Source organism: Coffea eugenioides, unplaced genomic scaffold (assembly GCF_003713205.1).
Source record: "Coffea eugenioides isolate CCC68of unplaced genomic scaffold, Ceug_1.0 ScVebR1_2364;HRSCAF=3379, whole genome shotgun sequence".
NCBI classification, from domain to species: domain Eukaryota; kingdom Viridiplantae; phylum Streptophyta; class Magnoliopsida; order Gentianales; family Rubiaceae; genus Coffea; species Coffea eugenioides.
In genome coordinates, this window is record NW_020862844.1 from 55,724 (window position 1) to 78,340 (window position 22,617).

The 22,617-nt window shown below is 36.6% G+C and overlaps 1 protein-coding gene across 1 annotated transcript; it reads right to left on the reverse strand.

The window, feature by feature from the left end:
• Nucleotides 1-10,857: 10,857 nt before the first annotated feature.
• On the reverse strand, nt 10,858-13,217 carry LOC113756465. Its single transcript, XM_027300142.1, has 4 exons — nt 13,126-13,217; nt 11,898-12,153; nt 11,264-11,519; nt 10,858-11,147 (listed from the first exon to the last, which is right to left on the reverse strand). The coding sequence occupies exons 1-4, from the start codon at nt 13,215-13,217 to the stop codon at nt 10,858-10,860; spliced, it is 894 nt and encodes a 297-aa protein (XP_027155943.1).
• Nucleotides 13,218-22,617: the final 9,400 nt, after the last annotated feature.

The window sequence follows — 22,617 nt, forward strand, 5'->3', positions numbered from 1 at the left end:
CTCCCTTTCTGGTTTTTCTCTCCTTTCTTTTCCTTCCTTTCTTCCTTCAAGCTTCCAATTTTCTCCCCCGAAACTCTCCTTCTTTCTTGCCCTCAGTTTTCCTTTTTCCTCTCAGCCCAAAAACCCATTTTTCTTTTCTCCTTCTAGACTCTCACTTCTCCCTCCAACCCTAGCCGCCAAGCTCCCTCCTTCTCTTGCTCAGTTCCCTTTCTCTCCCCAAAACCTCCTCCTTTTTTGTTCTGACACAAACCTCCCAATTTTTTTCTTCCCGTAGCCCCCTCTTGCTTTTTCCTCCGTAGCCTTTTTGCTTCTATCCCATTTTTCACCCCACCAGCCGCCAAGCCTTTCCCTTTTTCTTATGGTTTTGTTTTGTTTTTTTTTCAAATTATCCTAGGCCTCCAAGTGTTTAGCCACCTAACCTCCCCTTGCATGTGTTGTCAACCAAGAATGAGGACATTTGTCCTATTTTCATGCACTCCACTTGTCTAATATCCCCCTAATACACTTGTCTAATGATCCCCTAATACACTTATCTTCTTATTTTATTTATTAATTATATAATTTTTCAAAATCAATTTAGGTAAATAACAAAAGATGTTAATTCCTAATTGTAAATGCATTGCACAATTTTTATTTATCTTAAAAAAATGAATCTAAAAGGTTTAAAGACAAATTTTGAATTTTTGTGAGAATTTTTCCTTTTTTAGAAATTTAAGGCAAAAATATCTTTAAAATGAAAATGATAAACCTAATTTATAAAAATAAACAAAACGAACATTAACTATCATTTAATCAATTAAAATAAAAATAAAATAAAACAAGAATAAAGCTAAAATTGAATAAAATAAATGAAATTTTAGTGTCTACAGCTTGCCTCTTTTTGTCTGAGTTTCGAAGAAACTTGAGACAAAGACGTAAATACCAAATACTTACCTGTAGTTATTCTACCTTGAACTGAAACATGTAAACATAAAAAAGAAAAGATCAGTGGGATAAAACCCTAACTTGCCATAACATCAGTTTGTGCCGAGGTTGGTGGGATAAACCCAAGCCCAACAAGATAAAACGGTCAGCGGGATAAAATTCGGTCCTGTCGATATTGGTGAGATAAAATCCGATCTCAACGAGATATAAACGGTCAATGGGATAAAATCCGGTTCTGCCAATGTTGGTGGGATTAAACCCGAACCCAACGAGATATAAACGGTCAGCGGGATAAAATCCGGTCCTGCCAAGGTTGGTGGGATGAAACCCGATCCCAACGAGATATAAACGGTCAGCAGGATAAAACCTGATCCTGCCGAGGTTGATGGGATGACATCCGATCCCAACGAGATATAAACGGTCAGCGGGATAAGACCCGGTCCTGCCGTAAAATTGAAAAGATTTTTGTGGAATACTTTTTGTAGAATTTTGAAAATAGAAACGGATGATTTCTTGTAAAAAAATTTGCCCCAATGTGATACTATTGGACCGTTGGACCTACAAAAGAGAAATAATCATAATGATAGATAATGACACCACCATCCGATCAATTCTGCTTTCAAGAAATGTGTAAACATGAGTATTTGAGCGTTCTTCCTCGATGTAGCGAAAACTTAACTTTACTCTACGAAGTGTGTCAAGTTTCCTCAACTTTCAATGCTAACAAGACACTTGGTATCTAAGCAATTTTAATAGATCACGGGGATTGCCATTTGATAAATCCCCGATGAAGCGAAACCCAACTTTGTTTTGCGAACTACATCAAATCTTCTTAACTTCCAATGTTCATCAAATATGACATTTGGTATCTAGATAACTTCAATAAATCACAGGGATTGTTATTTGATAAATCTAGCGAGATAAATGAAACCATGAAACTCATGAAAGAATATTTTTATTTACACAACAATGATGAAAATCCTAGTAATCATGAAAAAAATCATTTATTGTTATTGAAAGAGAATTAATTTTGGAGAAATGAATCTGTAAGCTTAACAATTTACGCTTGAGAAACCAAAATAATTTGATCTCAAATAAAATGCCACGTTTGACCCTTTGGATATTGTTCCTCCAGAATTCAATGTTGGCAACAGAACCACAATCGTGAAGAGAAACTCAAATGAACTGAGTCACCAGCCATTCCAATCCAAGCTTACTTTTCCTTATAAAACTCTACCTTAGTGCCCTTTCGGGTTTTCACTAAGGCTGTCCCATCCTTTTATTTTCTTTTTCTTTTATTTCCTTTTTCTCTCTTCTTTTCTTTCTCTTTTTTCTTTTACTTCTTTTTCTTTTCTTTTTTCTTTTCAAAGGTGCCCTTTTGAATTTTTACCTGATGGACAAATCCTACCGATAGCCCTTATCAATTCAGAAACGTGTTTTAAAAAAATGATGGCATCAGTATGACAATTCTTCCCTTGTAAAATTGGTGAATGTGTATTAACATCATTTGCCATTTGATTAGAAAATTTTTCAAAAGAGGTGATACAAAGAACGGAAGTCAGGACTTTCGATTTTTCGTAATGTGGTCAAATGAGGTGCTTAGAAGTTAAGGCTTGAAGGCAGATTTCAAAAGTGATTAAATAACCTGAGGTCGCATCTTCATACTAACCCTACTAAAATTGCCCCAATTTATTCTTAACTGAGGTTTTTTCATTTTCTTTTCCTTTTTTTTGTCATTCCATTCATCTTTTGAAATTTTTTAAAATTTGTCCCAATTTATTTTTTAACTGAGATTTTCTCCTTTAATTTCCTTTCCTTTTGCTCCTCTATCATTTTTCACCTATTGAGGCTTTTCTTCCTCTTTTCAACTCAAACTCGCCCTAGTATGGGGTTTGCAATCCTCAGGGGTTGTCAAACAAAATAATTTATTCTGACGGTTCAAAAGGGATAACTAGGGATAGAATGGTTAGTTGGAAAAAAAGAAGGTCTGACTTTCATTCCGTTTTTCGCATTAACCCTAAAAGGAGACTTCCATTTATCAGATGAAGAATTTCTTACACATATTCAAATTGATAGGCTAAGGGCAAACTTGTCCATTCATTTCTATAAGAATAAGTGCTCCACCAGGCAATATCTTTTTTGACAATAAAAGAACTCTGTCAATTTGGGGCAAACTCTTCTCTTGGCCTCATATTGCAACGACAAAAGCTACCTCAACGTTTTGTCTCCTCATCTGAATAGTCATGATTTGACCCTTTTATGGTAAGCACAGACAAATCTCTGTTGATAGCACTGACCATGACAAATGGCATTCAACTGCTTCTTATCAAGTGATAATTGATTTCTATTTCCTTAATCTTGATCTCAATTCGACTTGAGTTTCTTTTTATACGATTCGGGCCTCTTTGAAACATTTTCGGATGTCTCTTCGCCACTCCTCTCATCTTGAAATTAAAATTCACATTCGTGAGATATCGAGATTGCTGCCATCAAATTTTGGAACAGTGATATCCAAAGGGTCAGAGGATTTTATTTTTGGCCATTTGAAAAGAATGCGCAAGTAACACAGTATATATAAATTGTATATTTTATTGAATTTCAAGATAAAGATCAAACTTAATAGCATGTTATTTGTTAAACAAGACGTGTCTTCAAAAGTCACTTGATTCAAAACTATTTATAAAAACATAGTTACACAAAAGATACACGCATGAATGATTTTCATGGATTTTAACCAAAGACAACTCCCCAAATTTATCGAAACTCCCTGCAAAAGGGAGGGATCTCACTAGTTCGGGATTTTCAAGTTTTCTTATTGGGGGTAAATGTCTCAAACGTGTTGTGATGAGGTACTTGAGAGTTTGGGTAATTCTGAGGCATTTGAATACTGGCCGGGTTGACTTGGATGTTATGGGATAAGTATATGGAAAACTAGAAGTGGGGTAGATGAAAGTCTCTTTGGGTACGTTTGCAAAGAACGGTGCAAAGGTAACTTGAATATGGGATAGAGGAGGTGGTTGATTTGCAATGTCTGCTGGAGGTGTCGTGGTGGACCTGTCAGATGATTTCGGATGTACACTCATGTTTACACGTTTCTCAAAACTCAGCCGTGAGATCGTGTGACGATGGGGCTTCTTCTTGTAACTATGTTTAAAAAACACCTGACATAGGAAAAATCCTATTTAAATTCCTCTCTTGACCAGTTGTTGACAAAGTAAGAAAAGAAACAAAAAGAAAAAGACACGAGTTAGTATATATTGAGGTAATTCAGATGCATGTCCTATTGGGGGGACCCTTTTTACGCCAAGGATTGGCCTAACATGAAAATGCAATCTTTCAGGGTAGGCACTATACAATACCTGATGGATCTGATCAATTTATTGCCATTCGATTGGAAGGTAATTTGAAAGTTTTGGCCAATTGAACGACGGGAGATTTCTAGTCTGATAGAACAAGAGTAAAGTCCGAATTGATTGATTGCTTTGATTGATACAAGAATTTGTAAAAACATACCGATTTGGCCTTGAAGAACTTTCTATCGGAGAGATTGAAATTTGTTGACAAATTTTCTCAGTGAAGCATGGATCGAAGCCCCAACCCATCGATGGCTGGATGCAATGGATGATTTTCACAAAATCGACTAGGTTTCCCAATTTAAAATTTGACATTAAAACCCTAATTGGTCAAATAGGTTGAATGAAATTGATGATTTGCTAAAAATAGATTGGCTCACCTAATCAATAAAAACTCTAATTTGACACTTTTGTTGCCAACGCATTAGTCTATGAGTCTTCTACAATCAAGATTTGGCCTCAACATATTTACTATCTCAACAATGAGAAATTATTTTGTGAATTTTTTCAAATTAATGTCCTTTACGTAAGAAATTTTTACCAATTTTAACAAAAATAGTCAAAAGATGATTGTTAGATGCTCATATTCTAGTGTGCAAAAACTATTCTATCATTCTCAATGTCGTTATCGTGGAAGAGATCGGATCCTACCTTACCTTGTGCACTACCCCTTTGGATAATACAAAAATTATAAACGTGCAAGTCTCATTGGATTACATATCTGAGACACAAGGTGGTTTATTCCTATCGTGGGATCACCTACATGGCGTTCCCTCTAAAGTTTATTAAAACAATTAAATATGCAATTTGAAATGAAAACATGACCTAAGGGACCCTTCATATGCCAGGGTAGACCTAAAATGATATGTAATTATTAGTCTACAAATGCAATACATCGGAATTTAAACGTGCAATAACCTATCTAAGAGGGTAGTTTCTATAAGAGAATCAGGCCAGATCTCTTATTTTCTAGCGTTTGTGAATGCAAAAGACGAGAAAACAGGAAAATATTAGTTCAACACATAACACGTTGTGGCAATTAAATGATATATAAAAAGCAAAAAGAAAAATAAGGAAAGAGGGGTGGAATCCCTCCCCTCATATTTAGTGTTCCTAATTGGGTAAAGTTGACTCTATCCTAGGGTATTTCTAATATGGATGCATGAGATTGAACTCACTAATGCATCTAGACTCGATAAGGTTTTCAGACTCCCAAACCTTCAGACCTAAATGTGAAGGGTCATAAATCCCAGGGCCTTCGGTCGGTGGTTCGAGTGATCCCTTAGGCATCGCTATGGGCGCAGAACACACCATCTACCTACCTAAGAAAATCGATCCTAATCCTACACGGAAGTGGGGGAAGCGCCCACAAAAAAGAAAAATAGGGTAAAAAGTAATGCATGCACGTATGAGGTGCTTTCTTTTGAGAGGAGAGATTATAGTACCATCAAATGCAGGCGAAGGTTCTAGGGTGGCTACTCCCTCCCCCTAAGATGCAAGCGCGATACAAGTAAAAGCAAATAATTAAACAATCCATTCATCACATATGCGGATATCGAGATGATTGTGCGTGTGAATACGTAAAAAAATCCTAAAATGGAAAAATGCAACCTAAAATCTCCAAATGTGATATATAAGAAGTTAAAAGAAGAAAAGAATTGACTAAATCAAATGCTCGGACCCTCTAAATTCCCCAGTGGAGTCGTCAAGCTGTCGCGCCTGATTTTTTAAGTGAAAAAATATAATGTTTTAAAAAAAATGAATTTTGATTAATTTTTAATTTGAAAAAAAAATGAGTTTTTTATTTTTTTTAAAAAAATAAAGAAAATGGGTCTAAATGGGACTTAAAGTGCGATGATTTTGACCCAAAAATAATGATTTAAAAAGGATTTTTAATAAAAATTAGGAATCGCCACTTGGTATTGAGTTTGAGGTGTACCAAATCACCTAAAACGAGTTTTTTAAAGAAAAAAGTAGAGAAAACCCTTTTTAAATGATTCTAAATCTGCGAAAATCAAGAGAAAGGGGGTTGGGAGTCACATTTGAAGAAAATGAAGGCAAGGATAAAATTCAAGGCACCCTTTCAACCTAACTTAGATCTAGTTGCGTGATTTAATCAAAAAAATTTCTTATTTTAATCGAAAAATTTATCACATTTGGATGTCATTACATGAATGCAAACCTAGACCTAATGGGTATCGGGAGGGTCAGAATATCCCTTCAAAACTTAATTGGTGCAAATCACATTAATTGTGATGCCCAAATTGACTCTTTGAAGAGGTCATGAATATGCAAAAACATGAGACTCGAAGGAAAGAAGAGAAAATAATAATTATACAAATATACATGGTCTAAAGGAATGCATCATAACGGGTGCGGGGGCTAAAATTCGTGACTTTAATTTTCCCTTTAATAGAGGGAATACGAGCGTGCTAAGGCTAGAGAGTCATACTTGTCCATATCCCATATTCGAAGGGTATTTCCTATTTAGTCAAGCAAATGACCTAATCTAGTTTTAATTTTCCTAAATGAAATATAAATCTAATATCATGTCTCACACACAGGGATAAGGAATATACATATAGGGGAAATATGGGATAAGGGGTATATATAAGGGAAAATATGGGACAAGGGGGATGTCACGCAAAATGAAAAAATCCTAAAAAGTAGAAAATATGCATGAAAATGTAGTGATTATCATACAAACATGATCTAGAGAGGACCAAAACATTGTTTGAAACAAACCCATGTAACCTCGTTCTCATTCTCACAGCAAAACCCCAAAATATTAGACGGGTTCCTCACTCTTAGGGAGAAAAAAAAACAGATTCTAGGAATAAAGTGATAAGAAAAAAAAGAACCCTCTGACATTGCTATACCTAAAAATGCAAGTAAACAAGAAAAAGGGAACGACTTTGGACTGTAAAATGCAAGCTGTGACGCCCTGAAAAGTACGAGTGTGAAAACCCGAAAAATTTTCTAATTTTGTAGGGTTATTTTATTTAATCGCCCGCCTTTTCTACATTTTCTTTATTAGAAAATTTCCCCAGATAAAGTTTATGAGCAAAGATAGTTTTAAAATGATTTTTCTAGTATCGGTTAGTTTTTGAGAAATTAAAAGCGTATTTTGAACGTGGGACCCGCAAGTGCGGTAAACGCAATATATTTTTGACAACTTGTTGGATTTTTGTATTAAGTGATATTATTTTACAAGGTGTTAAGATATTTGTATTGGAGAGACAAAAAGATAAGTTTTGAACCAAAAGGTGACAAGTGTCACCTTGTGATTTAATCTTGGACTTTGACCATTTGACTTTACCTTTACCTTTACCAAATAAATACAAAAAAATTGATCAAAATAAGCTTCATTTTGCAAGCTTCTTGGCCGAATGTTCTTGCTCAAGAAAGAAAGAAAAGCTCTCAATTTCTTCCTTCTATTTCTTGCTCAATCTTCAAATCCAACCAATAAAACTCCAAATCATTCCATAAAATCTCTTTGCTAAGTGGTCTTGAGGTGTTTTGTGGAGTTGTTTGGAAAGCTAAGGTGATTTGTTGCTCTATCTCTTGTATGGCTAAGGTGAGTTGTGAAGAACCACTCTCCTCCCTTAATTGATGTTCAATTCATGATTGGTGGTGGTATAAGATGCACTTTTATGGATTATATCTTGATTTTGGTTGAATTGGTGAAGTTTTATAATTTTTGGGGATTTTTCTGTTTTAATATGAACATGGTTGTGTGGTTATATATGATGATTGGAAATGATGTTTAAGGACTCTATGAGGTGGAAAAAGTGGTTAATTGCAATCAATTTCTGTTTTGGAAGAAATTTCAGAAAATTAGGTTTTGTGAAGGAACATTCTGCCCGAATTTTTAGCTCCTAGTTAGAGGTCGAATTGGCCTTGTCTTAAAACATAAAAGTTGTATAGAATGATATTTTAGAGGTGCCTGCAAAATTTCAGGTCAATCGGAGTAGTGTAGAATGAGAAAAGTTGAAATTACTATTGTTGTTCTGGTTTTACCCGAATGTAAGAATTGCGAATGTAATTGGTTGTTTTGGCTGGAATTGCTTCCGAATTGGTTGTTGAGGCCTTTTGATGAAATTTATCCCTGTTTCTTAGATTTCAGTTGGTTTTGGAATTTCTGGATTTGGACTTGTAGAGCCTGAGTTATGATGTTTCCGCTAGAACGCGTTCTGTGAATCTGTTTTTGTGATTCTGGTATGGTATCTTGCATTTTTGACCTAGTTACCCTCGAAACTGGGTTGAGTGACCTTCTGAAATGTTGTAGCCCTGTCTTTTAGCTTCGAAACGGTGGGTCTTACACTTTCATCCGACAATCGTAACGCCTTTGGTGCCATTACCGCAAAATGACGTCAAAACTGTTTTTCTGGTTTTGAGCTTAACTTTCATTTCTGGACTTTTCCCTAGCTTGACTTGTACTAGTACTACTTGGAGCTTGCTGAATGGCTATTGGATGAACTTGTTGTTGTGTGTGTACCTTTGGGTTGGAATGAGGAAATAATGAAGCCATGATGGCTGGAAAAGTTAACAAATTCAGGGGAAGTGCTGTCCGAACTTTGAAGGAACTTGTTTGCATTGAGTTTGTGATCTAAGACTTGGATTTGAGCAAGACAATGTTATATGATGGATGATTTCTGAGCCGTGGAGGTGAGTGACCCTAAACTATTTCCAAAGTACTTGTGAAATGTTTCTTGCATTATGTACTCGATTGCATATCATGCGTGCTTGCATGTGAGTTCATGACATGATTTGGCTTCAATGAGTTCTGGGAAAGTCTTGTGCTGGACACCAACGTCTCCACCATTTTCGTGAGTTCGTGACATGATGGAGCAAATGGCTCCGGAGCTCAAAAAGGGGCTCCCTCCTAATGTTAATGTTAATGTTAAATGATCTATTTGAGCGTTGGGTGTTCAAGTGCTGTGATTTCACCGGCTCACGAGAGCACTAAACGTACATTTGATCTCTGAATCATGAGATCATCGAAATGATCGAAATGCAACATTGTGAAATATATTTGTTTAATGATTTTACTGGTTACTCGCTGAGCTTCTAGCTTACCCCAAAAATATTTTATTCCCCTCCACAGGGCTCAAAGTGAAGGAAGGACTTGTTGTGCTTATTCACATGTCTGGATGGCCTATATCTTGTACAGTTTGGATTTGGAATCATTTTATGTATAGTTGGGAATTGTTTCCGCTTCGATTATGACATGTAATTTTTGGAGAATTTGATGTATATTGGAGATTTATATTGTAATATTTGAGTTTTATCTTGTAATCTGTTTGAGGAATACAGTGAACGACTGAGTCCCGGCGAGAGTTGGGCAGGCGGCCCGCCGAACCCTCTGGTTCGCCTTAGGGGGAGGTGGGGCCGTCACACAAGCAAAAATGCAAAGAAACATCAACTCATACGCAACCCAGCAAGCTCCTTCACCAAAGACAGAAACCACATCTCAACATGAATGGTGGCGGTGGGTGATATCGGCAAGCGACAACTAATCCAGCTCCTCCTCTGTTCCTTAGTTTTCCTTTTGCTCTCCCTTGCTCAAAGCTTCCTCCCTTTCTTGTTTTTCTCTCCTTTCCTTTCCTTCCTTTCTTCCTTCAAACTTCCAGTTTTCTCCCCCAAAACTCTCCCTCTTTCTTGCCCTCGATTTTCCTTTTTCCTCTCAGCCCAAAAACCCCTTTTTCTTTCCTCCTTCTAGACTCTCGCTTCTCCCTTCAACCCTAGCCGCCAAGCTCCCTCCTCTTGCTCAATTCCCTTTCTCTCCCCAAAACCTCCTCTTTTTTTTGTTCAAACGCAAACCTCCATTTTTTTTCTTCCCGTAGCCCCTCTTGCTTTCTCCTCTGTAGCCTTTTTGCTTCTATCCCTTTTTCACCCCACCAGCCGCCAAGCCTTTCCCTTTTTCTTATGGTTTTGTTTATTTTTTTTTTCAAATTATCCTAGGCCTCCAAGTGTCTAGCCACCTAACCCCCCCTTGCATGCGTTGTCAACCAAGAATAAGGACATTTGTCCTATTTGCATGCACTCTACTTGTCTAATATCCCCCTATTACACTTGTCTAATGATCCTCTAATACACTTATCTTCTTATTTTATTTATTTATTATATATTTTTTCAAAATCAATTTAGGTAAACAACAAAAAATGTTAATACGTAATTGTAAATGTATTGCACAATTTTTATTTATCTTAAAAAATGAATCTAAATGGTTTAAAGACAAATTTTGAATTTTTGTGAGAAATTTTCCTTTTTTAGAAATTTAATGCAAAAATATCTTAAAAATGAAAATGATGAACCTAATTTATAAAATAAACAAAACGAACATTAACTATCATTTAATCAATTAAAATAAAAATAAAATAAAACAAGAATAAAGCTAAAATTGAATAAAATAAATAAAATTTTGGTGTCTACAGAACTGAACTTGGTCGTTGACCGACAGCCCCCACTTTGGACAGAAGTGCATTGTGTGGGGGTGCGAGCTCAGCTCGATCAGCTGCTGGAAGGGGGTCGCGTTCCTGTATCGCCACATGGTGGGTGGTGACTCCGAGGACACCTGCTATTCGGCCGAGTTCACCCCGTAATGGCCGAACTGGTGAGGTGTGGGAGCAGATTCCTCCGCTTGAGCTGGAGAGGAGGTGACTTCAGTTCGCGCCCTCTTGGCCGTAGATTTCTTCCGCTTCTTCTTTCCGTGCTCCTCCGCTGGAGATGACTGAGCTAGGGCTTGTTGAGTAGGCACTGGTGGAGGCGGAGGGGGAACTGAGCTCGCTGGTACTGCGGAAGGCGCCGATGTAGGAGCACTCGAACTGCCGGCTCCTCCGAGTTTCAGTAGCTGCGAAAACCTCTTCACTGCAAAAAGGGAAACAGGAAGATGATCAGTACCACGACGAACAGAAGCAGTGAGTTCGCGCAATAGAGTTCGTACAAAAATATATATATGAAAAAAGGAGGCAAAGGCAAATTACAGGTAGCCAAGTCATCTAGAGTGAGAGGTCTAGTATCAGGGGCAGAAGTAGACACATTTGCTCGGATTAGACCAGCTGCCCAGAGTTGGGCATTATTGAATTCCTTCACACTCAGCCTCAAGTCTGAACTGAGTAGACGATCCAGTTCGGCCTCAGGGAGAGGAGAAGGAAGAGGGTCAGACACTTGGGTTTCCTCCCTCCAGGTTGGGGGAGGAAAGCCTATGTTTTTCACATTGAAAAACTGTGCCTTCCAACCCTGAATAGAGGAAGGGGCACCCACAAACAGTTCACGAGTTGGGAGCTTTGCTTCGCTCTTGCGAGTGAAGTAAAACCAGCTTGGAACATGTCCACTGACTTTCATTTGAAAAAATGACCTGAACAGCTCTAAGGAGTAGGGGATTTCAAGCATTCAACACAGAATGAAGAAGCCCAGGATTGAGCGAACAGCATTGGGATGAGCTGGGTCACTCTGATTCTCCAGAAGATCATAATTTGGAAAAGAAATTGGGGAATGGGAAGGCGGAGACCTGCTATGAGTTGGTCCTTATAGATAGCCACAAACCCAGGAGGAGGTTGGTAAGCAACCTCCCCATGCTGGGTAGCTCGGGTTTCGAACTGGGGGGGAATGTCATACTTCCCCACCAGTTCCAGTTCGTCCACATCCTCCTGTTTCAAGATGGGAGGGATGGTATCGACTTCGCTGAAGTCTATAACCGGACTTCCTAGCTGGCCCTGCCTTAGCTCGAAGTGGAGCTGCTTCAAGTGGAACTGCTTGAGCAGCAGTCCCAGCTACAGGCTGAACAGGCTGTTCGGGTTGAGCCATTGCTCGAACAGGAGAATGAGCAGGGGAAGGGATGTATTCCGACTCTGACGAGCTAGAAGATGAGGAACTGGAAGGAGAAGGAGAAGAAGAGATGACCTCTATAGGAACAGGTCAAGCTATTCTGCGCCTAAGGGCTGAACTAGTAATATCTGAATGCTCAGAAGAAGAAGACATAAAAGAGGGGGAGAAGGAAACTTACTCGTAAGAGTAGGGGAGGAGAGCTCGGGCGCTAAGTGATGCCTAGGGAGACGCACGAGCTGACTCTCGACAGGACGAATGAACAAGACTCTCTGGAGAGAGGGAGTGAGCGAACTGGCTAGAAGGTGAAGAATAGACAAAATGAAGCAGAAAGTGTGAAAGTGACGTTTGATGGGACCTATTTATAGGCCACCAAAGCGGGAATACAAAGTGTCTCAAATTAAATTCAAATTTAATACTAAAAACCGCTGCACTGCGCGACGATTGGGCTGGTAACTGTCATTATGAAGCGACGTGACGGTCGAAGTGGCGGTTACATGAACGAATGTGACGGTTACTCGAACAAAGGCAATGATTGCAAGACTGTGGGCCCCACATTGAACTGACGCGTCGTCTCGAAATTTGGTCCAGACTCATGCAACTTTTCGATGACTCTAGACTCAAAGGGGGGCTAGTGTAGTAAGGCCAATCCATCGGAGCCACGTGTCAGTTTGGGCATGATGACCTGTCAGCTCAGCCAGATTAGCTCGGACAGGAATGGATGCCAGTTCGCGCATGAGTGCTGCCTTCCCGCTGGATGGGCCTGGTGGGCCACAGCTCCTGAACCTTTCGGAACCAACAGACGGAGCCCTAAGAGAAATCCCTCTCTAGTAGGGCTCCTAATCCTATAAGGAAACTACTACCAAGAGCCCTATAAATATAGCATAACCAGATAAGACAAAGTACGCCATCTACAGTAATTAATACTGTTGCTCTACTCTAGTTATTACTGACTTGACCGTCGGAGTCACAACGGGGAAGCAATCCCGCTGTTCATTCCTTTGCAGGTCAGTTCGCTCACCTCGCTTGCGTACTAGCCCCGCTCCCTTTCAGTTCACTCAGCCCATTGCTGCTCAACTCGGAACGTGCTCTCAGCAGTTGCATCAGATACATTACAATATTACATTGTTGTCTTACCTCAAATTAAATCCGGTGGTTGGCAACGTCTTCTAAGCTCCCTAGCTGCTTGAGATACAAATCGTGGAGGAAGAGGAGGTCAACTAGAGAATCTCCAGCATCTAGAAAGCTAGCGCAACAGTGGCCGGTGATGTAACACAGGTGGTGATTGGCGAGTAGCGATGGGCGGCGAGCAGCAGCTTCAGGATTCCATTTTAGGTTAAGGTGAGGGTGGGTTCATGCAGGTTGAGGAAGATTGAAGAAATGAGAGGCCAATTTCTATTTTATGCAATTTTGTTTTCTGTTTTTGTATCTTTAGAATTATGTTATTACCTTTTTTCATTAAAGAATTTTATTAAGTATGCAAATCAGCTTGTAAATTATCTGAATACATAAACTTTTAGTGATAATTTCATATTTAAAATATATATTATTTCAATTAATAAGTACTTGACGAGCTACTTGTCAAGCTCGAATAGTATATATCTAGGCTCGAAACTCAACTTGCTTCCCAATCGAGTAGCTCAAGCTCGGGCTCGAACTTGGTCAACTCGGAGTCAGGCAGTTGACCGAGTTGCTTGCGAACTCCGCGAGTAGCTCGACTTGCAATCAACCCTACTCCATAACATTTCATGAAGTCAATAGAAATTTGTATTAAAAGTCCTAAAATGCCCATTTAAACCCTATATACTTTCTTTCCCTAAGTTTTCATTGCTCTCAAAGGTGAAATTTGTATAGGGCCTTTGAGCCATAACGAAAAATATGCGAATTGAGGAATGAGCCAAGAGATTCGTTTAAATAGAACAATAAACTTTCAACTTTGAACAATACATACAAATTCAGGAACGGGCCAAAAGAAAAAAAATGAATAGGGACTGATCAGAGGAAAATTCCACATTCAAGCCACGAGAGTCGCAGTGTGTTTGGATAGTAGATTATTGGGGATGATTTTTTTAAAAAAAATATTTGTAGACACCAAATTTTTGTCAATTTTTAATGTTTTCTTGAATATTTTCTATTTGATGAGTAATTTATTTTCTTGCATTTTAATGTGTATTTTTTTCTCATTTTTGTAAGTTTATTTTAAGAAAAGAAAATTATGAAAAAAAACAAAAATCAAAAAATCAAAATCCAATCATGACCAAACTTACACATTTTAATCATTTTCCCTACCAAGACCACTATTAACCCATTTTTACACTCCATTTCCATGCACCTTTCTTTCCATTGGGGAAAACCCATCATTTTATCCCTTAGGTCTTTCTTGTCATTTGGTGAAGAAACCATCATTTTGACCAATCTAATTGCAGACAAGACTTCAACAATACTCCCTCTCGGCCATTCATTTTTCTTTCTCTCAACACTCAACATTTCCTCTAGACAAAAAATTTACCTCCCATCTCTCGGCTTTCTCTCCTCTCACTCTTACAAAAACAACTCACTCCCAACAACAAAAAAAAAAAGACAGAGAAAAAACACTCTTTCTCCCCCCCCCAACTCACACTCGGCTCTTTCTCTTTTCTCTTAACATACTAGCACACAACAAAAAAAGGAGGGGCAGCTATCGGTTAGGCTGTTGGAGATTGGGATAAAAAACTTTCGCCAAGAGACTATAACACTCATTGAGGTATCTCTCTTAGTCTTTTTTTTTTCTTTTTCCAGCTTTTCCTTTTTTATTAGTTATATTATAAGCATGTTTAGTTGTTAATTTGTGTTTTTCTCTTGCTGGTTTTGTTATTATTGTGATGTTGGGCATGGCATAAACTAGATTAAGAAAAAGGAAATGATTCTTATGTATGCATGACAAGTGTTTGAGAAAATGCTTAAATGAAAAGTCGAATTAAATGGGGTTGTTTTTTTGTTCGTTTAAGGATATGGTTGGATTGTAGAAGTCACAAGTAGTGTTTTGGTATAAAATTTACAATTTTTGGGTGAGATTTGAGTGATTTTGGGGAAGCAAAACTGTGGCTGTAATCTGGAAATTTGACCATTTTTCTTTCTTTTTTTGTAAAAAATAACGCCGGAAATGGAATCTATGCTAAAAATTGAGTGGGGGTGTATTTTGGTAATTTTTCGCGACCGGAGAGGTCGCTGGCGATCGGCGGCCGGTGGTGGTTCGGCGGTGGAGCCGCCACTAGGAAGGAAACTTCAGCTTCTCGGGAGAGAAGAAGAGGGAAAAAGGAAAAAAGAAAAAGAAAAGAAAGAAAAGAAAGGAAAAATGAATGGGCAGATGTTTGGTTTTCTGATGGGCCAATTTCTTTAATTTCAGTTGGGCTAGAATTTGTTTTTTTAGGGACTTTTTCATCTAGGCTTGTGTTTATTTTTTATGAAGACAGCCCACATTCTTCATTTGGGCCGGATGGTTTCGGCCCAAGCAAATAAAAATAAATGACCCAAAATCCTTTCTTACAAAAATCAAAAAAATGAATTTGCACTTTAATCCCTGATCTTTGGAGTAGTTTTACTTTGGCCCAGAAAATTTTAATTTTCTTTTACTTAGACCCTTAAATTAATTGCATTTTGATCCCTAAACTTTATCTTTTATTTAATTTTAACCCTTAAATTTTGGAAAAATTATATTTTTGACCCTAAAAGTTTATCAATTTTTGCAATTCAGTCCCTAGTGAATTTCAACTCTCTCTATTATAATTATTTCTTTTATTTAATAGCTAATTATGTTACTTTTGAATATATTTAACTTGTGATATTTAGATGTTCTTAAATTTCTTTATGTTTGACATATTAATGTGAATTTAGTATTTTTTATCATCATCATTATTATTTTCAATTAAATTGGTGCCATGATTGTTTTGTTTATTTTGAATATAAATAGGACAATTTGACTCCATTTAGTTACCACTTCAAAAGGGAAGTACCTCTATTATTATTTAAATGTCAATTACGTGCTCTTATGTGCTCCTATGTTTTTATATATTTTTACATATGCTTTGTTATTTATTTGATTCAAATGTTCATTCAAATTTTTTTTATGTTTGTTTAGTTAATTTTATAATTATTTGAGAGGTGTTTAAATACCTCAAGATGTAATAGATATGTAATATTTTTGCAAAAAATTATAATTAGATAGACCAATGTAATAGATAGGATAAATAGGTTTATTTTATCATATTTTTCCCACTTTAGATTGTAATTTGGTCCCCCTATTGTAATAGATAGAATACATAGGTTTATTTTTTTATATTTCCCCATTTTAGATTGTCGTTTGATTCTCCGTTCAATAGGTAGATTTTGTGTGTTTATATGGCTTTTGTGTTATATGCTTTATCCGCTTTCCTTAGGATTTTTGCATCTAGATATTATACTTACGTGTTTTGTGCTCCGTGCTCTTATGTGTTTATTTGTTTTAATGTATGCCTTATTTGTTTTACTATGTATTATTAATGCATGATGTCACTACACTAGTCCAACGCTAGTTATGGCTTCTCGCTCCACTTACTTGCTAGTCCAACGCTAGTAAGAACTTTTAGAAATTGGTTAATCCAACGCTAGACCCTTAGATCGTTCATGCGTTAGATTCATCTCTTGTGTGATATTCATTACATTTTCATGCACATTTTTAGAATTTTTTCTCATTTGCATGATATTTCCTGTTATATTATCCCCTACCTTCTATATATGTTAATCATATCATTTAGAATTGCATCTCATTAAAGGAATTGTAAAATAAGTTAGTTCATTTGCTTGTTCATATTAGGAGAATTATTCTTTGAATATGGATATGGGTAATTATAACTCTTTAGTTTAAATATCCCATCAATCCCTGTATAACAAAATTATGTCACGAGTTTTTGCCTCCCGTACCCATTATGATGCATTTCTTTTCCTTTGATCACTTATACCTATGTATATATTTTAATTTTCTTTTCTTTTCTTTTAATTTCATCATTCGCATACTCGTGACCCCTTCAAGGAATTATTTGGGCCTTCACAATTAATGTGATTGGTATCAATTAAATCCTTGAATGGACATTTTGTCCCTTTCGATACTTTTTATAAATTTAGATTTGCATCCATGTAGGAAACATCCAAACGTGATAAATTTAAGAGTTAGATCAGGAAAATTTTGACTAAATCTCGCAACTAACTTAGACTAGATTGAAAGGGTGCATTAGGTTTGAGTTAGTCGAACCTTTGCCTTCCCTTTCTTCAACCGTGACTCCCGAACCCATTTTCCTTTGTTTTCAAAGATCAGGCGTTGTCGAAAAGGGTTTTATTCTTATTTTTGTTAAAAATATTTTCGGCTGATTTGGTATACCCAAACTCAATACCAAGTGGCGATTCCTATTTTTTTTAAAAAACCCTTTTAGACTAAAATTTTGGACTCATTCTTTAAAGTCCCATTTTAGGCCTTTTTCGCTTATTTTTAAATAAAAATCACATCTTTTGTAAATACTCTTTTTTTTTATAGCGAAAAAATGGGGCGCGACAATATTGTAATACTTTTTTGATATCATGTATGTGAAATAAAAATATTGTTGAAAAATATATTGATGATGTAAGCAAATAAAAATTAGCAAATAAACTACAATCCAAAAAATAATCTCTGTAAGACCTATTCGAAACACCATAAGTAGTGGAAACACTGGGTAAGATTTCTTGAATAAAGTTTAATAGTCTATCAAATCCATCAAGGATTTAGCTTGTTATGATATGGGTTAGCTTGCAATGCAGGTATTTTTTTTGTAAGCATTAGGACTCGAACCCGAGATCTCTTGCTTACACTCCCTTCCCCCGAAGCACCCAACCCATCCTTCCCCCCTTGCAATGCAGGTAGAAAAACAAATAAATGACTTGGTAAAACTAATTCTACAATTAGGCCTGCATCATCAAGATGTAGGGAGATAAGATCAAAGGGAGTGAATGAAGAAGCCTGGGGAGAATGCAAAGAATTGCGAGACAGAAAGCTTTTTCTCCACCTTTTTCTTTTTCATCCTCGTCAATCTTTTCTCATGGTAGCTTTGTGGCAAATTTTTTAAATAATGTTCATATGAAAAAAAGTCGGAAAAATAGTGTTGTCGTGGGATTGTGCTAATATAAGGGTCGCTGCATTTCAAAAAACTGTCAGTCGATAAAAATTTATTCTCTTTTTTTGGTCAACAAGGAATGAGCGATTTTTTTTAAGAAGATGCTTTGCTTCGCCGCATGCTGTAGTGCACTGCATGCTTGTTTTTAATCGCCGCATACTGTAGTGCACGCATGCGGCAATGACCATGTCGTAGACACCAAAAATTTCATTTATTTAATTTAATGTTAGATTTATTTTTTATTCTTATTTTGTTTTATTTTATTTTATTGATTAAATGATAGGTAGTATTCATTTTGCTTATTTTTATAAATTAGGTTCATTATTTTTATTTTTAAGATATTTTTGCATTAAATTCCTGAAAAGGGAAAATTCTCATAAAGATTCAAAAATTTGTTTTAATCCTCTTAGATTCAATTTCTTTAAAATAAATGAAAATTTTGCAATGTAACTTCAATTAGGAATTAACTTTGTTTGTTTATCTAAATTAATTTTGAAAAAAACAAAGAAAAACAAAAATAATAATGAGAAAAGAAAAAAGAAGGGAAGGATGAGAGTTGATATGGAACACAAACTCTCAAACCCTCACCTCAAAGGGGAGGATGAGAGTTGAGATTTGCTGGGCATTTTAGAGCCACCCGATGGCTGTTGTTCCAGAAGGTTCTTGATAAGGATCCAAGGGAATGAGGTGGACAAAGTTTTGGAGAAAGAAAATCCAGAAAAATGAGTGGAAAATGGGCGGTGAAATGGAGCTGCAATTCGGGTACTCAATACCAAAAGGGAGAAAAGATAGCGAACGTTCCTGAAAAACCCACGACTGATGATCATCAGTCTGTGAAGGAATTTGACGGTGCAAGAGTCGAGCTTTTCCCCGCCAGAAGTTCTCTCAAAAACCTGTTCCTTCGATCGTCTCACGTCTTGTTTTGCCTTTTAAAAGGCTAAAGGTGATGCTTTCCACCTTGTCTGTTCATAGATTGTCGGATTTGCGTCAAGAGTACTGAAACTTTTGCTCTTATGCCTATTTCTGTTTCCTTCCTCCCTGTGCGTCCTGTTTGTGAATCTGGTTGGGGTTGGGAGAAGAAGAAGGGTTTTGACCCATGATTCTTGCATACTGTAGTGTTTTCTTTGCTGCAAAAGGGAGTAAAATGTGTCAACCAGAGTCGTTACATCCTTTACCCATGACAGTTTTATGTTTATGTCTTCCTTTTCTATTTTGTTTCCTGTGCAAGTGTGAGTAATGGTTCAGTTAGAATTTCTGTATTTAGATGCTGAAGTGTTGTGTAGTGAATGGGGCTTCATAGTCCTCTTTTGGGCTAAATCTTGGTGATTATTGGTAGGGTTTCCTGACTAATGAACAAACCCAACAGATTGCAGATATTTTTCTCTTCAGATTGGCGTGGCTTTAGTCTGTCTGTTCTTGTTTTCTTTGGCCTGGATTCGCTCTGTTGGATCTGCTAAAGATAGACAATCATGCTTGAAATATGCTAAAATGATGAGTTGCGGTTTATGTGAGTTTGGTTGATGGGTTTTGTCTGAATTTTTGCATAGAAATGTCCGCGTGGCTTGAGCTGCAAATTTGCAGCAGAAGATTGCGAAGTTGCAGAAATTGTTCTTCGATGCTTGCATGAGAAACTTGACAAGATTTAGGTTCCGTAGTTATGCATGCTTGTTGCCTTTTGTTGTCTCCATTTTTCTTTCTCCCTGTTTTTCATTTGCTCAAGAAGCTGCTTCCTTGTCTCTCTGTGGAGCTTTGTTGATGTTGCTCCGCGTTTTGTTTTGGAGATTCTGGTATGATTTATTTCATGAAGTAAGATTTTAACTGCTGCCTTCCTTTTCATGATGCAAACCATGTATGAGTATTAATTGGTTAAGTGAACTTCCGTAGGTAAACCCAGAACTGGTGGAAATCTTTTGAATGAACTGGGAATTTGCAAACTTTCCCCATGCTAGTTTTTTCGTTCTCTTGTATGCATGATAAGGTATTGGGATGATGAGCTTAATAAGAACTTGAGGTTGGATTCTTGTTTGAGATAGTTGTTAAAATTTGCTGAAGCTCCAAAGCATAAGATAGTTGCAAAGTTTTCCAGAATTGCATGTTCCCATTCTAAGTTTTTTGGCTTGTTCGGATATTGCGTTTTGTGATTTTGTTGTTTAAGATCAAAGCTTTGATGTTTGGTTGAGATATTAGCTATGTTTGGATGGGAAAATTGCATTTGAATGAACACAACAATTGCAGACAAGCGTGGCTGGAAAATTGCAGCAAGTTTCTTCGTAGGTTGCATGAAGTACTTCCACAAGTTGCATTTTTACCCCCCAAGTTTCCCCTCATTCTACTACGGCCCAGAAAATTGAAATATTTAATCAATTTTGTCCATTCAAAACATTATTTTTCTTTGATATGTTTAAATGTGATTTTTCGATAGATTTTATGAATTTTAGGATGAACTTTGAAGGGTTAATGATTTTTGAGAGATTTATAGTCTTGATTTGGGTTTTAGTAAAATTTTGGAAGATTTTGTTGTTTAATTATAGCAAATAGATTTTCATTTATCTGTGTGAATTTTATCATTTGATTTTGGTAGGTTTCATCTTTAAGCCCTTAATTTTAATTTACTTTAATTTAGACCCCTAATATTTGTAATAATAATGATTTGACCCCTCAAACTTCTTTAATTCTTTCAATTGGGTCTTGCTTGTTTTAACTTGTTGAATATGGGTTGTTCACTTTAATTTGAATGCTTTGATTGATTCAATTTCGTGTTTATTTCCATTTCTTGTGATTATTTGTTAATTAAGTGATGCCTTGACCTTTTTCTTTGTTTTGGAGAGTAAATAAGAAAATTTCACTTCATTTGGTCACCAATTCAAGGGAGGTACACTCTACTCCTTTATTTTGATTTACTTGATCCTATGTGTTCCTATGTGACTTTATGTGTGTAATTGCATGCTTTTTTTGAATTTTTTTTATTTCATCTATTTATTTATTTATTCATTTCATTTGTTTTAATTTTGTATAGTTATTTTAATTTAATTTTATTTGAGAGGCATTTGAATGCCAAATTGTAATAGTTAGGTTATTATTTCATTTCATTTCATTCTTTCCCCTTTTAGATTGTAGTTAGAGCCCCCAAATGTAATAGTTAGGGCTTTATTTGCTTTATTTACTATGTGTGTTTTGCATGCTTGTGTGTTTACGTGTTACTCGCTTTCTTAGGGTTTTGCATCTAGATATCATGCTTATGTGCTATGTGTTATCTGTGATTTATGTGTTTATTTGCTTTATTATGTTTTACATGATTTATTTGATTGTAATAAATGCATGACGTCACCACACTAGTCCAACGTTAGTTATGATCCCCTTTTTTCAATTCCACACTAGTCCAACGCTAGTTGTGGCCCTCTTTTCCGATTTCTCACTAGTCCAATACTAGTGAGAACTTATAGACATGGGCTAGTCCAACGCTATACCCTTAGGAATCGTTCACGCGCTAAATCATGTTTGTATGACAATCACTACATTTGCATGCATATTTTCTATCTTTTAGGGTTTTTATCATTTTGCATGACATTTCCCTTATATGTATATTCCTTATCCCATATCTCCCCTATATGTATATCCCTTACCCCTACGTGTGAAAACATGACATTAGACTTGCATTCCATTTAAGGAAATTAGAGCTAAGTTAGATCATTTGCTTGATTAGGTAGGAGAAATACCCCTCGAATATGGGATATGGATGAGTGTGGCTTTTATAGCCTTAGCACGCTTGTATTCCCCCTATAAAAGGGAAAATTGAGTCACGAATTTTAGTCCCCCGCACCCGTTATGATGCATTCCTTTAGGTCATGTATATTATTATTTTCTTTTCTTTTCTTCGAGTCTCATATTTTTGCATATCCGTGACCTCTTCAAAGAGTCACTTTTGAACATCGCAATCAATGCAATTAGCACCAATCAAGCTTTGAAGAGACATATTGACCCTTCCGATAACCATTAGATCTAGGTTTTGCATTCATATAGTGACATCCAAATGTGATAAATTTTTAGGTTAAAATAAGAAAATTTTTGACTAAATCACGCAACTAGCCCTAGGCTAGGTTGAAAGGGTGCCTTGAATTTTATTCTTGTCTTCCCTTTCTTCAAACGTGACTCCCGAACACTTTTTCTCTGATTTTCGAAGACTTGGAGTCGTTTAAAAAGGGTTTTCTCTAATTTTTTCTTTAAAAATTCATTTTAGGTGACTTGGTACACCTTAACTCAATACCAAGTGGCGACTCCTATTTTTAATTAAAAACCCTTTTTAAACTATTATTTTGGGTCAAAATCGTCACACTTTAAACCCCACTTTAGGC

Bases quoted from the DNA above. Each gene is read 5' to 3' on its own strand.
- LOC113756465 (XM_027300142.1), bottom strand. From the start codon at position 13,217: ATGTATCTGATGCAACTGCTGAGAGCACGTTCCGAGTTGAGCAGCAAT. The intron at 12,154-13,125 runs GTGAGCGAACTG...TTCTCCTTCCAG, and splicing joins GGGGCTAGTACGCAAGCGAG to TTCCTCATCTTCTAGCTCGT. The intron at 11,148-11,263 runs GTAATTTGCCTT...CCCTTTTTGCAG, and splicing joins TCTAGATGACTTGGCTACCT to TGAAGAGGTTTTCGCAGCTA.